General features: G+C 37.9%; 1 protein-coding gene across 6 annotated transcripts in view; it reads left to right on the top strand.

Moving 5' to 3' along the window:
• The window catches only part of CPED1 (cadherin like and PC-esterase domain containing 1), a 130632-nt gene that overhangs the window by 43948 nt on the left and 64568 nt on the right, over positions 1–22116 (top strand). For all 6 annotated transcript variants that reach the window (XR_009631603.2, XM_060777716.2, XM_060777718.2 and 3 more), the window contains 7 exons: positions 10953–11085; positions 11440–11608; positions 15894–16036; positions 17175–17247; positions 18681–18848; positions 20909–21013; positions 21136–21305. Coding sequence is in view for 5 of the 6 variants with exons in the window: in XM_060777716.2 (XP_060633699.2) it covers positions 10953–11085; positions 11440–11608; positions 15894–16036; positions 17175–17247; positions 18681–18848; positions 20909–21013; positions 21136–21305 (961 nt within the window). In the remaining variant the exon portion in view is untranslated. The remainder of the gene's footprint in view (positions 1–10952; positions 11086–11439; positions 11609–15893; positions 16037–17174; positions 17248–18680; positions 18849–20908; positions 21014–21135; positions 21306–22116) is intronic.

Here is a 22116-nt window from a genome sequence, read left to right as displayed (position 1 = left end):
AATTCATAGACTTGGTTCTGGTCATATTAAAGTAGATGTTTCTTACTTCGTCTTATCAGATCCATCAAATTTCCTATCTGAAAAGCAATCTCCCAAAGAAAATGGAAATCTGTGTAATATGCATTCTGTCTTCTGCACAATATATAGGAAATGCATTGCTTTTCTAATGCTCTTTATAACCTGGTTCTAAATATATTTACTCAGAATAAGTTTAGGTCCCAGAAAATTGGTTTAGGGACTATACAATCTTATTATGCTAAACATTGGGGGAGGAGATGCTAACAGTGAGGTCATGCATTTTCTATAAGAAGAAGCTAGGAAATGGCTTATTTCAGTATCTCCATTTTACAGTGCTCTTTTTTGAGGTCCAGAGAAGCCAATACTTTTTTTTTGAGTTTTTGGAAGCTTATGTCCTATCAGTGTCTGAGGGACTGTGTGTTTTATCCCTTGCTGGAGGTTTTTCTGGTTTTCTATACCAACCACTTTGAAAACCGTGGAAAATTATAAAGCTCTGCTTCAGAACAATCAGCTTATTCAGTCAATAATTTGAATGGTATGCGTAAGCTTATTAGAATTATGCCTGGAGAAATAAATATTTTCTCCATTTATTTTTATGTGCTTACTCTGTCACTTCTTTAAAAAACAAAAGTGAACCCCATTTTTGTTGTCCTTCCACTATTCCAAAATGTATGGCTAATGCTATATAACAATACTTCTCGTGCTCAATGAAAATTACTTAATTGGAAAAACCTATCAGAATGAACAAACATAAAATGCACAATTAAATATCATATAGGTGTTAATACTCTAAATGTGTTGTTAGTTTACATGAGTAGATATTGGCTTAGCTCTTGCTGAGATTCAATATTTAATTTTAGTTCATTTTGAAATATTCTATTCCACTCTCCATTAATTCTCACAGATACCAGAAAAATGCAATTTCTTCTCTAAAATACAGTAAAACATCATCTCAGTAATGAGAAGGATTTTTTTTAAAAAAAGATAATTCTCTATAGCAGTTATGAATGTGTAACCCTAGGACACATTTACACTGACCACGTAAGATGGCAGGAAGTTATTTGAATCTGGAACTGATCACAGATTAAGGCCAGAAACTGGGCCAAGACCTGGATTGTGCTTATATACTCTGGACAGGTCAACTCCGACTTGGTTCTAGAATCCATTGTTTCATAGCCTTGGAAGAGTTGCGACTTTTAAAATCCTCCTCCCCATGAGCATGTGAAGAAATCCTGAGCGCTAGTCTCTTAATAGGTTTCGCCATGCAATGTGGTTTCACCTACACATGCTGATGTACATTATGGACTTTATTTTGGTGTATCTCCAGATTGTGGTTATCACAGTTTAAAAGCTTTAGTTCATATTGCTACGTGTGTTTGTGCCTTGCATCATTTAAACAGCACATTTTCAAGCTGCCTTCAATCCACATTAGGTGGTCAATGTAGATGTGCTCCTAGAGTTATGTACTCATGACTGTTAAATATTCACGATCCCAATGTATTGGGTAGCAGCTGCTGCAAACAATGGGGATCAGTTTCCCTGTTGATTGGGAAGTAGCCGGCTGATGTCCACCTCTCATGTGAATGATCTCTCGCACTAGGGAAAACTGCAACAGGGATCTTTTGTAAGGTTGCCTTGAGTCCCCTTCAGAGTGAGAAGGGTGGGGTACAAATGTGTTAAATAAATAAATAAGTAAATAAATCTTGCTTCTACCTCCCACAACAGAAGTCAATCATGGGAGGTGGAAACAGCTGTCAGCTGCTTCCTGAGCAGCAGGGGGACAGGTCCTCCATTGAACATAATGGCTGCTTACAATACATAAGGACTGGAGAGATCAGGCCAAGATTCACTGCATAACACCAGAACTACAATGCTGATGCATACAGGTTTCTACCCACCAGTCCTCTATAACTTAATGACTACAGTGTAGTTCCCCCTGAAATATTGGGCTAAGTTGGATGAATTTATTGTATAAAAACTCAAAAACAAACCTAAAGACAAGAACATATTTTTTTTCCTGATATGACTCATAATGTGGTTAACACTTGCCTTTAGGACACTGAATCATACTGAAATATTATCTTCTGTCAAACTGGACAGTTGTCTCAACTATGTTAATAATATTGCATGTGGTCCAACCTTGATTTGGGTGCTTTTAAAAAGCAATGGGTAAAATTATGATTTTTTTTCTTGATAATTGATAAGCCAAGCTATATAAAGGGAAGAGAATTTTAATTTCTCTGAGGACCCTAGAAACATGGCCTTTTTCTTTAAAAGTCTAGTAAGTCAAATGTTGCAGAGAACAGATGTCATTGCAGAGGTCAGCTGCACTGGATGATGAGCTGTTATTTTTACCATGGAATAGTATAACAGCCACATGGTCCTAAATGAATATGTGGTCCCACTGATATTGTAAAATAGAATATATATTGTTATATTGACACATGCATGTACTCTTGAAAAAAAAAGTGCATGTCTTTATACCTCTCCTTCAATTTTTCTCTCTTTTTTGGAATTGTCTTTTTCAATTGATAAAATATGCAGTCATCATCTAGAAAACAGTTGCTGAAATTAAGAATATTTCTGGGAGGTTCAGTAGTTTATAACTAGCTGGAAGAGTTTTCTCTAAATGATATGCTCCATAAAACTGATTTCACCTTACTTTGTGCTGTTCCTTGCCAGAGGGTCCCAGTGAAGATTATGAATTTGGTTCACTCAACACACAGCTAAATTATTTAGTTGGGGCATGAAGTTTAATGTTAACTTATATATGAATATTTTTCTTTCTCCTTTTTCTTCCCTGCTCTATCCTCCACCATTATTTCATAAAATTCATGTCTAATTAGTATTTGAAAGAATTATGATGAATTATAATGGATTATATAGTGCACCAGTCACAATTTGGATCAGGGAAATAGCATTGGGAGAATATCGTAAATATCTTCTCTCCTTCAATACTGCTTCCAGAAATTTGTTCTGAAATAGCAAGTCTGGCTTCTACTAGTTGTTCAGAATATGTATCGTGGATCATGAATACAGGTAGTCCTCAAGTTACGAACAAGATAGGTTCTGCAGGGTTTTTTTTTCTTAAGTTGAATTGGCATGTAAGCTGAAATAGGTAATTTTAGGTGTGACTCCTGCCTATCTATCTATCTATCTATCTATCTATCTATCTATCTATCTATCATCAACTTTGGATAACATAGGGAAAGGTTAACACACCTGAGGTGTTAGTTTTGCTATCTGTACCTCCTGTTCAGAATATTTCACTTAACTTTCTGTCCCTGTGATAATTGGTTTTGAAAAAATTAGCTTGTTGTGTAAACAAGGATTGGTGATAAAGCTTCAGTTGGGACACCTTTTCATCATAACTCTTTTAGAAGTGATTTTTCCTTTCGAGGGGTAGATTTCTCTCAATTCCTGTTGTCTTAGCTATGAGTCGTATGTAACTCAAGGACTGCCTGTATCATGTGCAAGCTTCTCACTCTCTCAAATTTACTGATGGGTTTTTAACCTCTAGGAATTTAACAGATATATCAGAACCCTTTTGTTAACAGAGAATAAGAAATGTCCAGAAATGCAGAAGAATATGCCTTATTGTAACTATGATTATTTTTGGCAAGCATAAGAACACAAACTGTTATCAAAGGAAGTCACTTAGCTTCCTAAAGGGAAACGGTTGCTGGAAGAAAATTCGAAATAAGATAGCACAAATTACTTTTATCCTCTTCATTTTTGTATTTCCACCCACTCCTTTGTTATTTGGACAGCCTGATTTTTGTAAGCCTCTGCAGAGTCTTAAAATTCTGATTTGAACTACAAGTAAAAACTACAAGGGGGCTACAATTACATTTACCTTGGTATCTTGTCACAAACAATTGTTAGAGTGCATCTACACAGCAGTTAAAGTGGTGTTGAATTGATGCAGCTTTACACCACTTTAACTGCCATGGCTCAATATTATGGAGTCATGTCAACTGTAATTTTATGAGGGCTTTATCTTTTGGACTCTGACTTGCTGAGGTGTTGCTGTGAGTATCTCTGTAGATCTCAGGAAGCTGTTTCTTGATTTAAGACATTGGTCATGAAGAGAAGTGTTGGGGTCTTTTATAAGCAATAGTATCTCTGTGATTTGCCGTCAGCTAAGAAAGCAAAGTTAAATGATTCTGCGAGGACAAGCTTTTCAATATGGTTTTAACAGCTTGCTTCTCAGAAGTTCAAGTTATCCGTAGTAATACAAAAGCAATTCTATCCCACTTAAGTTGGGATAGAACTGGATCAGCTTCATGGCAGCCAAATGTTTCATGGAGGCCATCCGAAGTAATGCAGGACAAGACCATCTTAACCTGACCTTGCACCTCGTTAGCTAAAGTTGGGGGAAAGTCTGAATGCTGGCACAAAATTTTGACTAGTCCCTGATTTTAGGCCTGTTGGAACAGTTGGACCACTTCTAGAATGGAACCTGCTACAACGTTCCCCACTGCCATCTCATGTTTATTTATTTATTATTTATTTATTTCTTATACTTGTATACCGCCGTTTCTCAGCCTGACCGGCGACTCAACGCGGTTTACAACAAGGATAAAATCAACAACAATATACAATGTAAAACCACAAAGGCATAAGATACAATATTAATCCAACAATAAACAACACAATGCATCTCATAACTAAAATCATGATCCAGTTCGTCGTCCAATTTTCCCATTCCTGTAATCATCACATTGGTTGCACTGTTGAACTGAATGTCCGTTCAAACATCCAGGTTTTTAATCTTCTTCGGAACACCATCAGCGAGGGGGCAGATCTTACCTCCATGGGAAGGGCGTTCCACAGCCGGGGGGCCACCACAGAAAAGGCCCTGTCTCCCGTCCCCGCCAGCCGCACCTGTGAAGCAGGCGGGATAGAGAGCAGGGCCTCCCCAGAAGATCTGAGGGTCCTGGCGATATGTGTGCAGCCTGGGGATATGTGATGGTAGTCACTGCCCCCTCCATTGTCCTTTGTGTCCCGGTGATCTCTGGTCATGACATGGGTCCTACCTGTCAGCTGTCACATACACTGACATGGGCTGGGGTGAGAGCAGGCTCTGAGAAGTGAGGGGAAGAAGAAGAGAGATTCTTTCTTTTCTCTCCCCTCAGCCCCCATCGCCCTGGTCAACATCACTGCAGGTGATGGTCAACAGGTAGGACCTATGTTGCAGGTGGACACTGCTGCTACATGAAGACTGAGTTGTGGTGACAGGAAAGGTGACTCATTCCACAGAGCAGGGAAAGCACCAATGGTGGCAACAACCATGAGTGGTAGCCAACCACTCATGATTGTTGCCACCATTTCTCCATGTAGGCTTTCAAAAAGGCCAAAAGCACCAGAATGGTGGAAACAGCTGAAGGGTTGGTATTGCTTTTATGTTCTCCTGAGATGAAGTAAGATCTTTCCTTTGCCACTCTACTCAAAGGATATTATGGTTCTTTGTCGAAAAGAATTAATACTGTACTCACATTGACCAATGGGTAATTTATAGGGCTGGGCGGTTTCGTTTCGTTAATTCGTAATTCGTTAATAATTCGTTAATTTTTTCAATTACAAAACGATAACGAACCATTCTGGAGCAATTATTAAAAAAATGAATTTTCAAAAACGTTTTGTAAATGCTTCGTATTTCGATATTGTATTCATTTCGTTATTGTTTTGAAGTCGTTTCGTTATTATTTCCGCATGTCTGGGCCAGTTTTATGGTTTAATTAGTGAAAAAAAATTATAATATCACACCAACAGTCAACAACAGAGGGAGAGGGAAGCTTCAGAAGGTTTTGGAGGTTTTTTAGCATATTTCGCGGTCGCGTCCGCCATTAACGAATCGATTCGTTATTGTTTCGGAAATCGATTCGTTAATTTTTTACCATTTACGAAATTTCGTAAATATCGAACTTTTTAAAAGGAAAATTTTGTAATTATTTTAAATATCGAAACAAAAAAAACCCCCAAATACAAATCGATTTTAGAAACAAATTTTTCCGTTGTTACCCAGGCCTAGTAATTTAACCCAGTTTTTTGAGTTAATTTTTTGCCTTAAATTTCTGGACTTATGTATATGAGTATATAGGGTAATCTTAAGACCCTATTAAAGGGCTCCTTTCCCCAGCATACACCAGTTGCTCTCTTCTTTTCTGATGGAGCCCATTACACGACACACACGTACTTCCAGCTGGACTCCATCAGGAAAAGGGAGAGAAAGCCGTGTATGCTGCCACCACAGCAACATGGGAACCTTCCCATGTTGCCTTCAGAACAATGGGAGGAAATTGGGTGGCAACACATCCCCCATGTGATGAGATCATTAATAAGCTGTGTGTGGAGCAATGGGTTTTCCATGCCCTCCTCCAGGACCTAATGGATTTGCCATGATGCATGGCGAATCCATGGACCTGTGTGATGAGGTGGTCCATAGACGTTCAAGCATATACACAGTGCACAAGGCATGTGGGGGAGTGGAGGGGGGTTGGGGTGTTTCAGATGTTTCCAATTTTATATCTTGTCTCTCCACTGCAGTCTTATGTTCCACCCACATTTTATCAGGATCATCCAAACAGAAAGCAGAAGATATGCAATAGTATGAAAAACAAAGAATCTTGTGATTCCTTAAAGATGAACCTAATTAATGTATCATAAGCTTCACTGGGCTGGAGGCTGAAAATGCTTTATCAGATGCATGAAGCATTATTCTCAGTTGGCAGATCCAGATAAACATCTTGAACTATTTATAGCAGACCTGATACATAAAACAAAGGCAGTCAAATCTTTACTCAATTTGTGCTTAAAAGTTGTATCTGTGCCCACATTGGTGGTGGAAAGCAGCCAGTACAGGCATCATGGGACTATTTTATCTTCTGCATGTTGATTTCTATCAATGGTGCATTAGTAGCTTCTCACATGCTTTTTTCCATAAAGAGCAAGGGTGGGCAACATCTCCTTGGGCTGGAGACTGGGTAAGTTGACTATGATCACACACCCAAGGAGTACGGCAAAAAGTAAAGAGGTGGAGCTTGGTAAAGTTTTGAAAATGAAACATAGATTAAAAATTAATGACAATTCCATTCATTTTTTTGTTTTCATACTAAAATTTCTTTATAAATTTTTAAACTGTCTATTTATTTTTAATTAGCTATTACAACATTTATATGCAAACTTTATAATTTGACTTTAATAATAATTTAATTTTCTTATCAACAATTGAATATAGTATATAATGCAGAATTGATGATAATACTGAATAAGATATTGATAGACAATATTAGAGTTATGGTAATATCATTTCTTTCATGATTGACCTTGGTGAATTTGAGCAACTGGACAATCTCAGTATCAGTTTGGAGTTGATGTCCAAATCTGGATACCAAGGAAAAGGTGTAGCACTGTGGTGTCAAACTTGTAATTTTCCAGGGGTTTTGGACTTCAGCTTCCAGAATTCCTAGCCATTGGACAAACTGGCAAGGGATTCTGGGAGCTGGAGTCCCAAACATCTGGAGGGCCACAAGTTTGACAACTCTGGTGTAGAGACTGCATGGAGCCCATGGACAACACAGTCTACTTCTCTGGTACAGAGTTATTAAATCAGAAATCTTTAGTAAGAGTTCCTTTTCATATTCCAATATTATATAATCATGTCTTGAATCCTGTTGTTAACATAATATTATGCTATGCCATGTTATGTACTTTCAAGGTCGTGTGGAAAGAAGGTATCTAGTACCTCCTTTTTTCAACATTCACCATTCCCATCATGTGCACAAACCTATCAGATGTACTCACTGGAAAACTGGGGCCATGCTGATTCCATGCTGCTTTGAACTGGATTATATGAGTCTATGCTGGAATATATGGCAGTGTAGATGGGGCCTGGAGCACAACAGCTCTTTCTTTTTACCAGTTATAAATATTTCCACATAGCTGAATAAAATCCCACATTTTCTCATTTGAACTGCAATATATGGCAATGTGGATTCAGATAACCCAGTTCAAAGCAGATATCGTGATATTTTCTGCCTTGATATTCTGGTTTATATGACTGGATGGGCCCTCCATTACCATCCCAGCCACTGCATTACCATCAACTGGAATTGCACATGGAAACACTGAGATTTCTGCTCTTCCAGAAATCATACAGTTTCTCTGTCACAGATCCAAAGATTGCTGATATTTGTACCTGATCTCTACTGTCTTCCTTGCAGTCATTTGATTGTTGTATTTATTTCACTTGGTTTTATTGCACTTCTTTTATTGAACTTGATGGAGGTAACATATTTGCTGTGTGTGGAATGTCGTTTTGCAGCGATTCCCATTCAATTCACTTACTGAACAATGTGCCTCCCATGGCTTTTGACTAAATGAGCTTCGTCTGCTAGCCAAATTGCAAAGTATAGATCATTTTCATCATGTAAGATTCAGTATGATTTTATTAATAAGTAACACACCCAGTGTCATTTACTTGTCTTTATTGTCATAGCCTCAGTTTATCTTAAAAAAATGTTTTCAATCTCTAGTAATTTTTACTCATACTTTAAAACGTAATCTTGGATACTATCAACAGCAAATTATTATGATGACTGAAGCTGCAATCCAGTCCTAATTATACTTGCTGGAACGTATCAATGGATCTTACTTCTGAATCTGCATAAAAGCTGATGGTTGGGACAAGATGTGATATAATTTAATCTCAGAAAGAATGTAATCAGACTAAACTATGATCAGACTATTGTGACAAGTGTGTTTACATTACATAGCTATGCGTAATTCGGTGATCTACATATTAAAACACTATGCTGTAAGGTTAATGCAGTCGACTTTTTGTTCTGTTCACACTCAGAACAGTTCCTGTCCCCCCCCCCCCAAAGGTATACTATCTACACTGTAAAATTAATCTAGTTCAACAACACTTTAACTGCCGCAGCTCAATATTATAGAATTCTGGGATTTGTAGTTTGATAAGGCACTAGCATTATTTAATAGAAAAGGCTACAGACTTGTAAAACTACAATACTTATGACCCCATTTCATGAGCCATGGAAGTTAAACTGGTGTCAAACTGAATTAATTCTACAGTGTAGATTCACCCACATAATTCTGCAGAATGGAGCATGATGGCTAAAGTGGTATCAAACTAGCATAAACTATAGTCTGTACATTTGTACATGTTTTCCTTATGAACCATATTTCATTTTGTCATAAAGGGATTATTCTAGTAAAGGTAAAGATAATCGTTTCCCCTTGACATTAAGTCTAGCCGTGTCCCACTCTGGGAGGTGGTACTCATCTCCATTTCTAAGCTGAAGAGCCGGCGCTGTCCATAGACACCTCCTATGTCATGTGGCCAGCATGATTGCATGAAGCGCTGTTACCTTCCTGCAGAAGTAGCACCTATTGATCGACTCATATTTGCATGTTTTTGAACTACTTGGTTGGCAGGAGCTGGGCTAACAGCGGAAGCCCACCCTGCTCCCCAGATTCGAACTGCCGACCTTTCAGTCAACAAGTCCAGCAGCTCAGTGGTTTAATCCACTGCACCACCGATTCTTGTCTTGTCCTTAAAAATCCTGCATGAAAAGGAGGAAGGAGGTGAAAAAAGGCACCTTTAGCTGGTTTTTATTTTAGCACGAGCTCTTGAGGATACAAGCCCACATCTTCAGATGCAGCAAATGACATATAGAGAATGAAATGTTACAGTTATGATTTTACCTTGCCATATTAAACAGCAAAAATCTGTTTAAAAGAAGACAAGTTTACTGTTCACTTAATAAGCTCCAGCACTGTGTAGTCTCATGCTAAGTAATGAGATCTGGGAACAATAGGAACAGCTTGACTTCTCCTTTGCAATAAGCATTTGGACATATCTAAAAATGGCCTTTGCTGTAGTTAATAAAGGCTATGCCACATATGAACAAAAAAGGCTTTGTGACAAAACAGTGAGAAAAAGAAGGAAAACAACACCCCCTGCCGGCCAGTTTCATCATAGAATTGCTTTTGTATTACTACGCATAACTTGAACTTCTGAGAAGCAAGCTGTTAAAACCATATTGAAAAGCTTGTCCTCGCAGCACCGTTTAACTTTACTTTCTTAGCTGACGGCAAATCACAGAGATACTATTGCTTATAAAAGACCCCAACACTTCTCTTCATGGCCAATGTCTTAAATCAAGAAACAGCTTCCTGAGATCTACAGAGATACTCACAGCAACACCTCAGCAAGTCAGAGTCCAAAAGTGACAGGCAAAAACCCAGAACCTCAATCCATGGCTGTGCGACTTGGAAGGCACTTAACAGATTGCACTCTGGCACCATGAGATGCAGAGCCAACCTTAAGAAATGAGGCTACAAAGTGAAATCCACAACATGTGAGTGTGGAGGAGAGCAAACCACAGAGCACCTACTACCTACTACAATGCAGCCTGAGCTTTGCCACATGCACAATGGAAGGCCTTCACACAGCGACACCAGAGGCACTCCAAGTGGCCAGCTTCTGGTCAAAGGACATTTAGTATAATGCCAAGTTTTTAAACTTTATTTGTGCATGTTTTTTTTTTAAAAAATGCATTATAACTGTACCCTCAATTCACTTCTGACACAATGAATAAAAATAAAATATGAACCTACAATTCCAAACTGAATTATATAGTAGTGTCGATCCAGCCAGAGTGAAGGACTTCAGAATACCTAGCTCCTTCCTGATTTAAAATAAAATAAACAGGTTTGGATCCAATAACTGCCTGAATAGGATCCCATTGTGTCAGCCTATGAAATGAGGTAGAAGAGACAAAAGAAAAGGGGAAGATGAGTAGGAAAAAGAGGAACAACAGTTCCATTGCAATTCTATAGAAAAAGGCACCCACTACTTTGTAATCTTTTAATTTTACTTTTCCCTCTTTGTCTTGATGTATTTTCAGGTTTGCGCCTTCCATTTGCTCTCTCTGCTTGCCAGGAATCAAATGTACCTCTTCATACTGTGAAGCCCCAGGACAACTATGAAGGGACACGTTTGACCCAAATGTTTTATCAGCCCATCAAGAAGGTTCAGCAGTAAGAGAATGATTTTATCTGCTTAATAATATAAGTGCTGTAGGTGAAATTAGATGTTATATTTCCTGCACAGGGATATTTTCATTCCCTTGTGATGCTCATGGTGAGATTGTGGGGGACATTTTCAGAGATAAACACTTATTGCTGGGAATGCTTTCCTTGTCTACCAGTTCTCCCCCATTTTTCATTTTTAAGATCTCCTGCCCCATGGAGGTTAGCTAGAATATTTGATGTATTTGGCCCTGAAAGACAAATCGAGCATCTTCTTTGAGTTCCCCATGTTAACAAAATAAAGAAAATGTTTCCTTTTAGATGAATCAACAGTGTTATATCATTTTTGTTGTCATTGTCCAGGCATCAAATACCAATTGAAGTTGACAATAAAGGAGCCTTTAAAATCCAAGACCTTTCAGTCATCATCAAAGTATATGTCCTAGTGACCTCTCTAACACCTCTGAGAGCATTCATCCATTCAACTGGTGTTGTCTTGTATGCACCCAAAAAGAAGCACTTTTCGGTCAAGGTAAGATGGCATTTCCCCCTTTCATTTTAGCTTTTGGTTTAAGGAGGGAGGGGGGGAATCTGTGAAACTGGAAATGATCTGATTTCTTGTCATGGTGGGAGCCCAGTGTGAGTCTAGGAAAGATATGCAAGTAAAAGATGCCTTTAATAGTTGACCATCTCTTCCTGAGTAACAGAATTCATTATACATGAACTTCCTTTGAACTTTATGCAGGAAATGAATTGTATTCAGAAGTTGCATATAAAAGACAACCACTGATTAATAGTGAAGATGTGCAATATTCAAATAAACTCAACCAACGGAGGTTTTATAGGCCAGATTATTCAGTTGCCAACTTTTTAGTTGGTCATATACTTATAAAGAACAGAATTAACCTAGTATAGGCTATAGAACAGTGGTTCTCAACCTGTGAGTCCCCAGGTGTTTTGGTCTACAATTCCCCGAAATCCCAGCCAGTTTACCAGCTGTTGGGATTTCTGGGAATTGAAGGCCAAAACATCTGGGGACCACAGGTTGAGAACCACTGCTATAGAAGATATGAGCATAGGGACTAATACAAACAGATAAATCCATGAAAGTGTCCATATCATTAAGAACTAGCTTCAGTCTAGGAAAAATGCCAGATTCTTAGTGGAATGTAAATAAAGATGAAAGAGTAGAAGTTGACCACCAGGAATGAACTCTGCTAGGAGAATGCTATATGACGCTAGATGACAGGCAGCAAAAGACTTCTAAGTGATCATGAGATAAAGACCTCTAGTGTAGTTGACATATACATAGATTAAACAACTGGTTAGCTGAGTAGGCACAAAGAGAGACTAGATACTGCTGGCAAATGAGACCACCTGTTTGTGTGTATCCAATGCTAGTCAAACATGCTGATACAGATGGATTGTGTATAAACAGATATAAAACAGAAATACATGTCCTACTCTTCTTGAAATGGATGACAATTTACATGTTTATAGTAATGGATGTTGTTAAGATTTAACAATGCTCAAGGAGAACAGTCCTTGAATACCTGTATATTCACAGAAGTGTGGTAGAGATGTAAAGTTCCACAAACAGATGAGAATATATACAGTAGTTAAATGAGTGAATGGCTAAGTTTGCAATGTTAAGATGGCTATAGATACAAAGAAAATCATCATGAAATATTTGTATAATGCCTTAGCAGATACTGTGCAAAGTCCATGATGATGCTGAGGAATAAAAGGCAACGTTAAATGGTCTAGAAGGGTCAGGTTCTTACATGTGTTTTCTAGCACGTAGCCTATACAAGGAGATATAAAATGAAGTCCCCATTAAATATTTCAATGAAAAGGTAACATCTTGATGGCGATATGACGTAATGCACTGACGACAAGATGCAATGCAATGCAATGTAATGAAATTGAGCACCCAAACATTGCCATGTGTTTTTCCCTAAGGAGATCCTTATGTTTATATATCTATACACCTATAAATAACTCTCTATATACAGACAGTTTTAATGGTTAATTTTAAACTTCCACTGTTTGCCTGTTTTTTGCTTTGTATATTTTGATGTATATTTTATGGAAATGTCTTTAGATATTCTATGGAGTGTTTTAAAATGATTGTGTGTTTGTTTATGTTTTAGTGATGCTGTAACCCACCTTGAGCTGTGACAAGAGGCGGGCAGGAAATAAAACTATTATTATTATTATTATTATTATTATTATTATTATTATTCACAGATTAAAAATTGTCAAAGAGCAGACTCATATTTCTCATGCATATATCTTGAATTTCCAATCTTAAGAATGCTTATGTGGGTGGTAACTGTGACTGATTGAACCACCTTCATGATTTAGATACTCAGGTAGATAGAATCATAGAATCATAGAGTTGGAAGAGACCTCATGGGTCATCCAGTCCAACCCCCTACCAAAAAGCAGGAAACTTGCATTCAGAGCATCAACAATCAACACCAGAGAACTATTTATTACATGCATTCAGCATGACTTCATCTTTTTGAAATGCACTGGAATTATTTTTTCTAGTTTTCTGAACATTTACACCAATATTTTTGAGAGGGGTTGCCATTGACTATTGCATCCAATTCCATTGTTGTCCAGTAGATGGCGATGGTGTGTTAATTAGAACTACTATTTCAGGCAGGCAATGCATCATATTCTATCTACAAATAGTGTACTTTTAATAGATTCTTAATAGTTGGATGTCCACACAGGAGTGAAAGAATGACTGTACTCAGTAATCGGAGAGAAGATTGTTTGCTATTTTTAGGAGTACGTTTTTGAAAAAAGATGTTAGTTGCAGTGACAGAACGGAAGTTCACTAAACGGAAGAGGAGAAAAACAATACTGCCTGTATTATGAAATGTGCATTTGTTTATAGCTCTTATGTCTACTAAGGCCCCTTCTACACTGTCTTATATTCCAGGATCTGATTCCAGGTTGTCTGCTTTGAACTGGATTATATGATCATACACTGCATGTAATCCAGTTCAAAGCAGATAATCTGGATTTTATATGGCAGTGTAAATGGGGCCAGAGTTTCATCCTGATGTAGAAAATGGATATCAACCAGAGGTATAGCTGGGTAGAAAAGGCAAAATGAAGGTACGAATTACAATATTGCAATCTCAGTGAAATTTTCCATGAGACTCCAAAATTCTATTATTGTAGCAATTTCAAATGTTCATTGAGCATTTCAAAATAAAATTGAGACAATCAAAACAAAGGGGCAAGAAATGTGATGAAAAGAATGTGGGCACAGCAAATATTATCATTTTGAGGTGTGACTAATTTTTAGTATGTTATTCTCTGCAGTGCTAAAATTTAGGGACAGGAGAGAAATTTTATAGGGCACAGAATTCTTATTTGTGGGGTCATTCACCCCCGGCCTCTGTCTCCAGCATGGTCCCACAGCATTGCGCTGCATAAGATGAAACAGAAAATGGTTCTCACTCTCCCACCTATGGTCAAGGTGCATGGTGGGAAATATGTGAATACGGTGGGACCTCTGTATTTGTGGGGGATTGGTTCCAGGATACCACACAAATACCAAGAAATGCAGATGCTCAAGTATTTTATATAAAGGGATTATAAGGGAGCTTGAGGGCCACCTGATCCTTTCAGCCTAGTCCTGAAGGTGGCAGCCAATGCCTTGCATATGCCTAAGCAGCCAGACAAGCACTTTCTAATCTTACTTTCTTCCCCAAATACTAATCCCAGTCTCCTGTCCTCACTCTGACAACCACTCCAAGAATCACTTCCCCTTCTTCCTCCCTCATGCTCTCTTTCTCACCCGACCTCAATGGTTTCTTCATCCCCAGCAGGGAAATAATGCAGAAGATAATATTTTGATTTTTAGAATTATTTTCAATCTGCGGTGGGTTGAATCTAACTAATATTTGCATTCTAATATTTCCCAAACAAACCATTATTATGTTGACAGATACAGGAGTGGGGGGGGGGGCATTATGTGAGCTTTAGTTAAAACACAACTTAGAAATATAAGTTTTTATGAGTAAAGGATCCAGAATCCTCCAGTTTACTATAAGCACAGAAATTAATACTTTCAAGTTATACATTATTTATACATCAGCAATGTGGCTGTGCAACAAATTGCACATTCCTGCCACATTTTCCAATTACTGTTTTGTTCCTGATGACAAATGTATAAATGACTGAATATTGAAGATGGAAATAATATCTGGAAATATTCAAATAATCTCCAAGGTAATTGTGTTTCTAGAATGTAAGGGAGTCCTGACAAGGCGAGAATATTTGTAGTCTGGGACATTTTTGTGAAAATTCACACAGAGCACAAGTCCTGTGTAGTTTCAAACACTTTCTTACAGCAGGAAGGATTCATTTTAACAACAAAATTACACCTCCCACTCAAAACCCACCCAAACGGCCCTGTGAATGAGACTTCATTGTAGGCATTTTGAGTGGGTTCTCATCTATTGTTTGTTACTGTGAAAGTTAACAGTACTGGGATGTAAATCTTCAATTCTCAGAATTTGATGATGGTAAAGAAATATGTTTGTGTATTTATGTATTTATTTTGATTTTTTGTTCTATTTCTCTCACAATTCTCTCCGAAGGGAATCCACTGTAACTTGTAAGGAGATTACAAAACAGCAGGGCTGGTATTCTAGATCAGATACTTATGTACATTACTTACATAGCTAAATAGTATGTTACTCTACATAATGCATTTGTAACGGCAATCATGAATTCCAGCCCAGAGGATTTGATGATATGGTTTATATCCTTCCTTTTTTTGTTTACAGCTGCAAGCTTTTTTTGAGAACTTCTTCACCACCAGCTCCCCTCAGCAGGCTTTGGATGACATGAAAGACGCAATAAGCAAACTCTTATTAATAACTGAGGTTTTCAGCGAAGCGCCTTCATCTGGACCAAAGGCTTCCAGCCAGTGAGTAGATGGAAATAAAGAAATGCCAACTTTTATTAGGAAAAAATGCTTTGGCTTTGAGAGGAGAATGGATTTGATTTCCAAAGTTTAGCGCGTAGTAGAAGCTTAGCAACCTTGCCCAGATGGGCTGGTTTGAGAGCTCTAAAATGCAGACACAGCTCTGGCTGGATCTGCACTGCCATATTATGCAGTTTGCTGCTGTGTTGAACTACATTTTATGGGTTATTTATTTATTTTATGTCAAAAGCATTGCACAAATAAATATAAAACTGATAAAAAAGAAGGAACACAAGAGGTCTAATAATTTTTGACCAAAACCTGGCAATTGCAACTGCATTGACTGTAGCTTTAAACAATTCTTCCTCTGTGTATGAGGCAGGGCATTCTGGACAAGCATACATATGCAGAGTTGTTTGTTCTGCTCCACGTTTTGCCAGGTTGACTTTTGATCTGCCCACTCAGCTTCTGAGTCTGTTCAGGGACTTCTAAGTTGTCCATTCCTGGTTTGCCCTTGAAAACAGACCCTCATGGAGGGCCATCCATTTGGGATTTCCTGGTTTAGCTACCCAGAGGGATACTCTTGCTGTTGCTGGGGGAACATTTAGATGAGTGGTGGTTCTCATGAAGCTTTTCCTTGATTTGAGAGTACTGGGAGGACTTTATGGGTCTATACTTACCATGCAGTGCAGTTCTGAACTGCATTATATGACAGTGTCCATCCAGCCTATATGATTCATGAAGATGTAAGGACAGTGAGTTGGAATAAGTTTGTAAGGGGAGGCAGATTTTCTGTTGCTATTAATGTAAAGCTATTTCTTTGCTTTGCCCATACACAAAGCAAGAGTATATAGCTAAATATATATTGAGATGCAGCATGACTCCCAGATCCATGAGGGTTACATATCCAAACTTCTCATGGATTTGTTAAACTACTGATTATATTTTCATGCTCAGAGCAAAAATAGAACATTTATTATCTCTTCACCAGCTCTTGTCCTATGGAGGAAGTTCCTCTGCTTCATCATCCAAGATGATGCAGGGCTGTGAAGCAATGCTACTCCAACTTGAAATTATGTATTTAGAAACCAATGTGTGAAAATGAAACAGCTACATTTTAGTTTTGGTCATCTTATTTTAGATGCAGTTCATGCTTTCAGATGCTAACCTTTGACATTGGGTTCAGCTCTTCTATGCATCCAGTTGTTCTTGAGGTAAGCAAATGTCAATGATACACAAGCAACTCATTAGGAGATGGAACCTGTATAATTGCATGAGAGGGGATTCTTTACTGAATTAGCAGATAGGGAGGACCCCACCTTACATCAAAAGATGAATTGCTTGTACCAAAGAAGGTTCATGGAGTTAATAATTACATGTTTCTGACACCTTGTATAGACAGCATGAGCTAGAATGGGTACAGTTCTGAGTACCAGAGGAAACTCCACCTACTCAGCTTGTGTCTAACAACTCTGTATCTGACAACTGAGTAGGAGTTTCTACTAATATAAGAGGGTAGGTATTGAACTTAATTGAAGTTCTGACTGTCACTCAGCTGAAGTTGACGCAAAATATCTTCAGGTGCAGTTTTCATCTTCATTGTGCCAGGTAAAGCATGAATTGTGTTTCTGGGCACAATTCAAAGTAGTAGCCACAGCCTAAAAAGTCCTTTTATAGTTTGGATCCTGAGACTGAAATATTTTACTATGTAACACACTTTATGTTCTTGGGCTATAAATGCCATTTCCTAATTGGTTCTATCATAAAAACATGGAAAATATTTATTAAATTGCAAAAACCTTGTTTTTGTGGGACATCCGGCAGCACATGTTGCTATAGTTTTTCAATGAATATCTCATCAAGTCTCAACTAATTCAACATAGTTTGTGGCAGCCACAAAAACAAAGTTTCTGGGGTATAATAACTACTTTCAAAGGAAGTACCACACAATTAAACAGGAAACAACACTTTCAAACCAGGAACATAAAATCAAATTTTGTTACATAGTGTTACATCTCCCTCCATGAGTCTGTCCAGGCCCCGAGATCCTCGGGAGAAACTCTTCTCTTAGTCCTACCACCTGCAAGGGACACAATACAAGTGCTTCTTGATAGCTGCCCCAAGGCTCAAAAATTTACTTCCCAAAGAGGCTAGAATTGCCACCTTCTTTCTGTCTTTCCATAACCAGGTAAAAGAAGATCTTTTAGGAGTTCACTGTACTGTTTAGATCATTTTTAAAGCTTTTTTTTTTTTACAGAACATCCTTTTGTTCAATTTTAATGGGTGTTTTTGTGTGCTTTTAGCTAAGTCATGCTGATTTTAATTTGCAGGTTGTCTTGAATCCCAGTTTGGGTGGGGGAAATGGAGTAATGATAAGAATGCCACAAATATAAAGTTTCTTACTGTGATTACCGACTCTGGGTTTTCTGCCTCTTACAAGTAAAGTGTGGTGGGTGGATAGAAAAGTAAAGCTCTTCAACTCATTGCATTTGAGAACTCCTGCAGACTTTGGCTTCTGAAAGATTCTTCTCTGAAATTCTTGAGATTTATTTTATTAATAGTCCTTTATGATATACTAAGTCTCGTAGTTAAATATTTATATTTGAATACATCCATAAACACTTTAATATATTTATAAATTTTCTAGGTACATGAGCACTTTGACGTTCCAATTGATGAAGATCCAACTTTTCAGGACCTAACTGTTAAAGAAACTCTTCTCAGAGACACTTTTAGAATTATCTTATCCAACCAATCCTCTTCAACTGCTTTCTTCAAGGCTTTATGGAATGTGTACCGAACAGCAGAGATTAAGGTATGTATGAATATCAAATGAATATCAAATGTAGTCCAAGAAGCTCTGATCCATGATAGCACCGAGAACCATGGATTTCTCAGGGGCTGATGCAAGTGCCCTTTGCAAACAGCCAGATTCAAATTCTGAGAGTGAGCATATATAAAATTTGTTATTGAATTTACAAGTATGATTACAAAGAAAAAAACAGAGAAATATGACAAAAATATATAGAAAGGAGGAAAGAAAAACAGACAGAAAAGGGGGCGAGGAAATAGGATATAGATGAGGCTTGTGCATTTCAGCTGAACTTCGATTCGTTTCTGCTGGCAGGATTCCGATAGACCCCTGTATCCATTTTTAGGCACCTCCCAAAAACGGGCGAGTAGCTGGATAGCCATTTTCGGTCCGCAGCTGAAAAATGTGGCTAGACCAAGCCCATTGGCGGCAATGGGAAATTTACAAGGCTCCTCTTTCCATTCCTGGGACCCTTTCCTTTCTTCCCTTCAAGGGAGCCTGGGTTTCAGCAACAGAGTTAAGGAAGCACCCTTCCTGGGACCTTTTCCTTTCTTCCCTTCTTCCCACAAGCTTTATTTCAGGGGCACCTGAGTTTCAGCAATGGGGTTAAGGAAGCAGACACAGCTTGCGTAAGACACATCATCTTTGTGTGCCGCATTGTACCAAATAGGGGAGGAGGAGCCATGATCAGCTGCCACATGGTCCTGTAATGGATGAAAAAAATGTGACAGCTGGGTCCTTGTCAGTCTGGCCATCTGACCAAGCTGAACAAGCAGGATTGGTTGAAGGAAAACAGCTAAAACAGATTCACTCACAAGTCTAATATAAATGAAAGCTAGTGATATATATAAAATGACCGTATTTCCAAAAAATATATTTTATTGATGCCAACCACTATAAAATATGGTTACAAAATGGTACATGTTTATGGTCATTAAATGATGTATAGTAAACATTTATCTGTCCCACTTGGAGGGTGTGTTCCCATGGAGTCGTTGTTGTTTTCATTATCATCACCTTTCTCTGTCACTCCCTCATGCACATACAGAAGTGATAATGACAACGACAATGACTCTATAGAAACAGAGGGCCAAATCTGCACTATTAAATTAATGCAGTTTGACACCACCCTAACTGACATGACTTAATGCTATGGAATCATGGGAGTTATAGTTTGGTGAGGCACCAGCACTCTGGCAGAGGCTAAAAACCTTGCAAAACTGGGGATTCTGGAAATGGATAAATGTGAAACCATATGTGTACAGTTAAATATGTGGTTACAGGGATGAACATAACTGGGGAGTGATAGTTAGGATGTCCCTCTTTGTATTCTCTTCAATGAATCTTCTTCACACAAATTCCCGAGTCAGTAGTTTCAATATTATAGTATAATAACATACAACAGTCTATGATGTCATGTTTCCTATGCTAGTTTTATTCAGTTAGATTTTTTTTTAAAAAATTACAACTTCAAAACAATCACAAAAGCCCATAGCTGAGTTTTGCCCTAATGCTGACTTGGATTTTTATATGCCTAATTAGAATGTCACACATGCTGGTAAAATGGCATTAAGTCTTGTAATTTGTTTACCTAGAAGCAACATTCAGATACGTTTTGATATTTTATGTGGGTTCCCACCCCCATGACATTCTTTTTGTCCATAATTTTTAGCCCTTGAAGATTTAAAATTCTTCACCATCATATAACTATGTTTACAAGACCATGAGATCATATCCTTTCTCCCTCGTTCCTCAAGCACTTTCCCTCAATAATGAATTCTTCCCTCCATCCATATACTTGAATGACTGGTTTGTCATTTTTTGTAGTATAAGTGATAACACTTCATACAGTCCAAATGATCTACATCTTTCTAGAGTTTGGGACAGTGATTTCTTTGGATTACATCTCCAAGAATCTTCTGAGCAGCTGATGGATTCTAAGACTTGTCCTCCTCATAGTAACCTTCCTAAGTCAATGTTTTTGTTTTTTTTTTCAAAAATTGAAAAGGATAGGAAAACCTCTTAACAGGCCACATGCTTTTCTTCTCACCTCCTCTTTGCAGAATGAACTTCATCAGAAGGAACTGGACCATTGCTTAACTTTAGAAGAACTCAATCCATTGATCAGTTTTGTCCAAGAGTTTCAGAATCTAGGACAATTTGAAGTGGTAAGTCAACATGTGCTTTTGTCAATGGGAGGTACACTGGTTTATTAAAGAAGAGATAGAAACACGTATCACAATTCTCAACATGACTTTACTAATGTGATCCACATTTACTTTTCTTTCAGCTTTTCCCCTCTACTGCTCCCAAGAGCCATTTCTTGCTGCATGACCTTTATCGGATGGCGAATGTAGGGGAAAACCTTCACTCAGTCCTGACTGTTCACTGGCTCCTCACAAATTTACTTGAACAGTTGCAAGTCATCAACAGAGTAGCACACACAAATCAACTAGGAAGGTAGGATGACAATTTGCTAATATTTGTGGGTTTGCAGTTCCAATAGGTTACAAGCTTGATTTAACTGGCACATGGTGAGTCGTAGGGCCTCCTACAAAGATACGTTTTTAGCACCATCAGCTTTATATCAACAGGCATTCACAAGTGAAGGCCACAGCTGAGTTTCCATTAGAGCGATAGTCTGGCCTTATCATCTGCCATAAGGTGCATTACTGTATACTGTCAAATATTGTATGTGGCTCAGTCTGTAATAAATATGCCATTCTGATCTCTAATTTTACCAGCTTTCCCAGCTGTTATGTATGCTATATAAAAGTAAAAGATTAAATTGCATGAACAGAAAACTGGGGAAAAGAGAATGAAGAGAATCAGAACTGTTTTTTTAAAAAATAAATAAAAATAAAATAAAATACCGAGCAGCAGGTCAGAATCAAGAAATTTGGGACCATACAAGTGCATTTGCCTGCACTTGAGCTATGATTGTTTAAATTTCCTCCATCACTCCATATGATATTTGCTAATCAGAAAAGCCTTGTAATAAATCTAATTGTGTTTTTAGAATCTTTTTGAAGATTTCAAAGAATAGGGTCAGAGTATATTTTCTCCAAAGAATAAGATTGCTTTGATAAAATCAAATTCTGCCTGACTTTTTTGTTTCTGGAAACAGACATGTATCAAATGAATTCAGATAATCAATGAACCAACCACATTTCAGATGCAACTTTTAAACTGATATATGCTTGTTTCATTGCAGGATCCTCTAAGATTATTATGGCTCACGGCTGTAAAAGTCACTTTATATGTCTTTAGA

Source organism: Anolis sagrei, chromosome 5 (genome assembly GCF_037176765.1).
Source record: "Anolis sagrei isolate rAnoSag1 chromosome 5, rAnoSag1.mat, whole genome shotgun sequence".
Classification (NCBI taxonomy): domain Eukaryota; kingdom Metazoa; phylum Chordata; class Lepidosauria; order Squamata; family Dactyloidae; genus Anolis; species Anolis sagrei.
The sequence above is the reverse complement of the archived record's forward strand: the minus strand, read 5'-3'. Positions and strand labels throughout refer to the sequence as shown.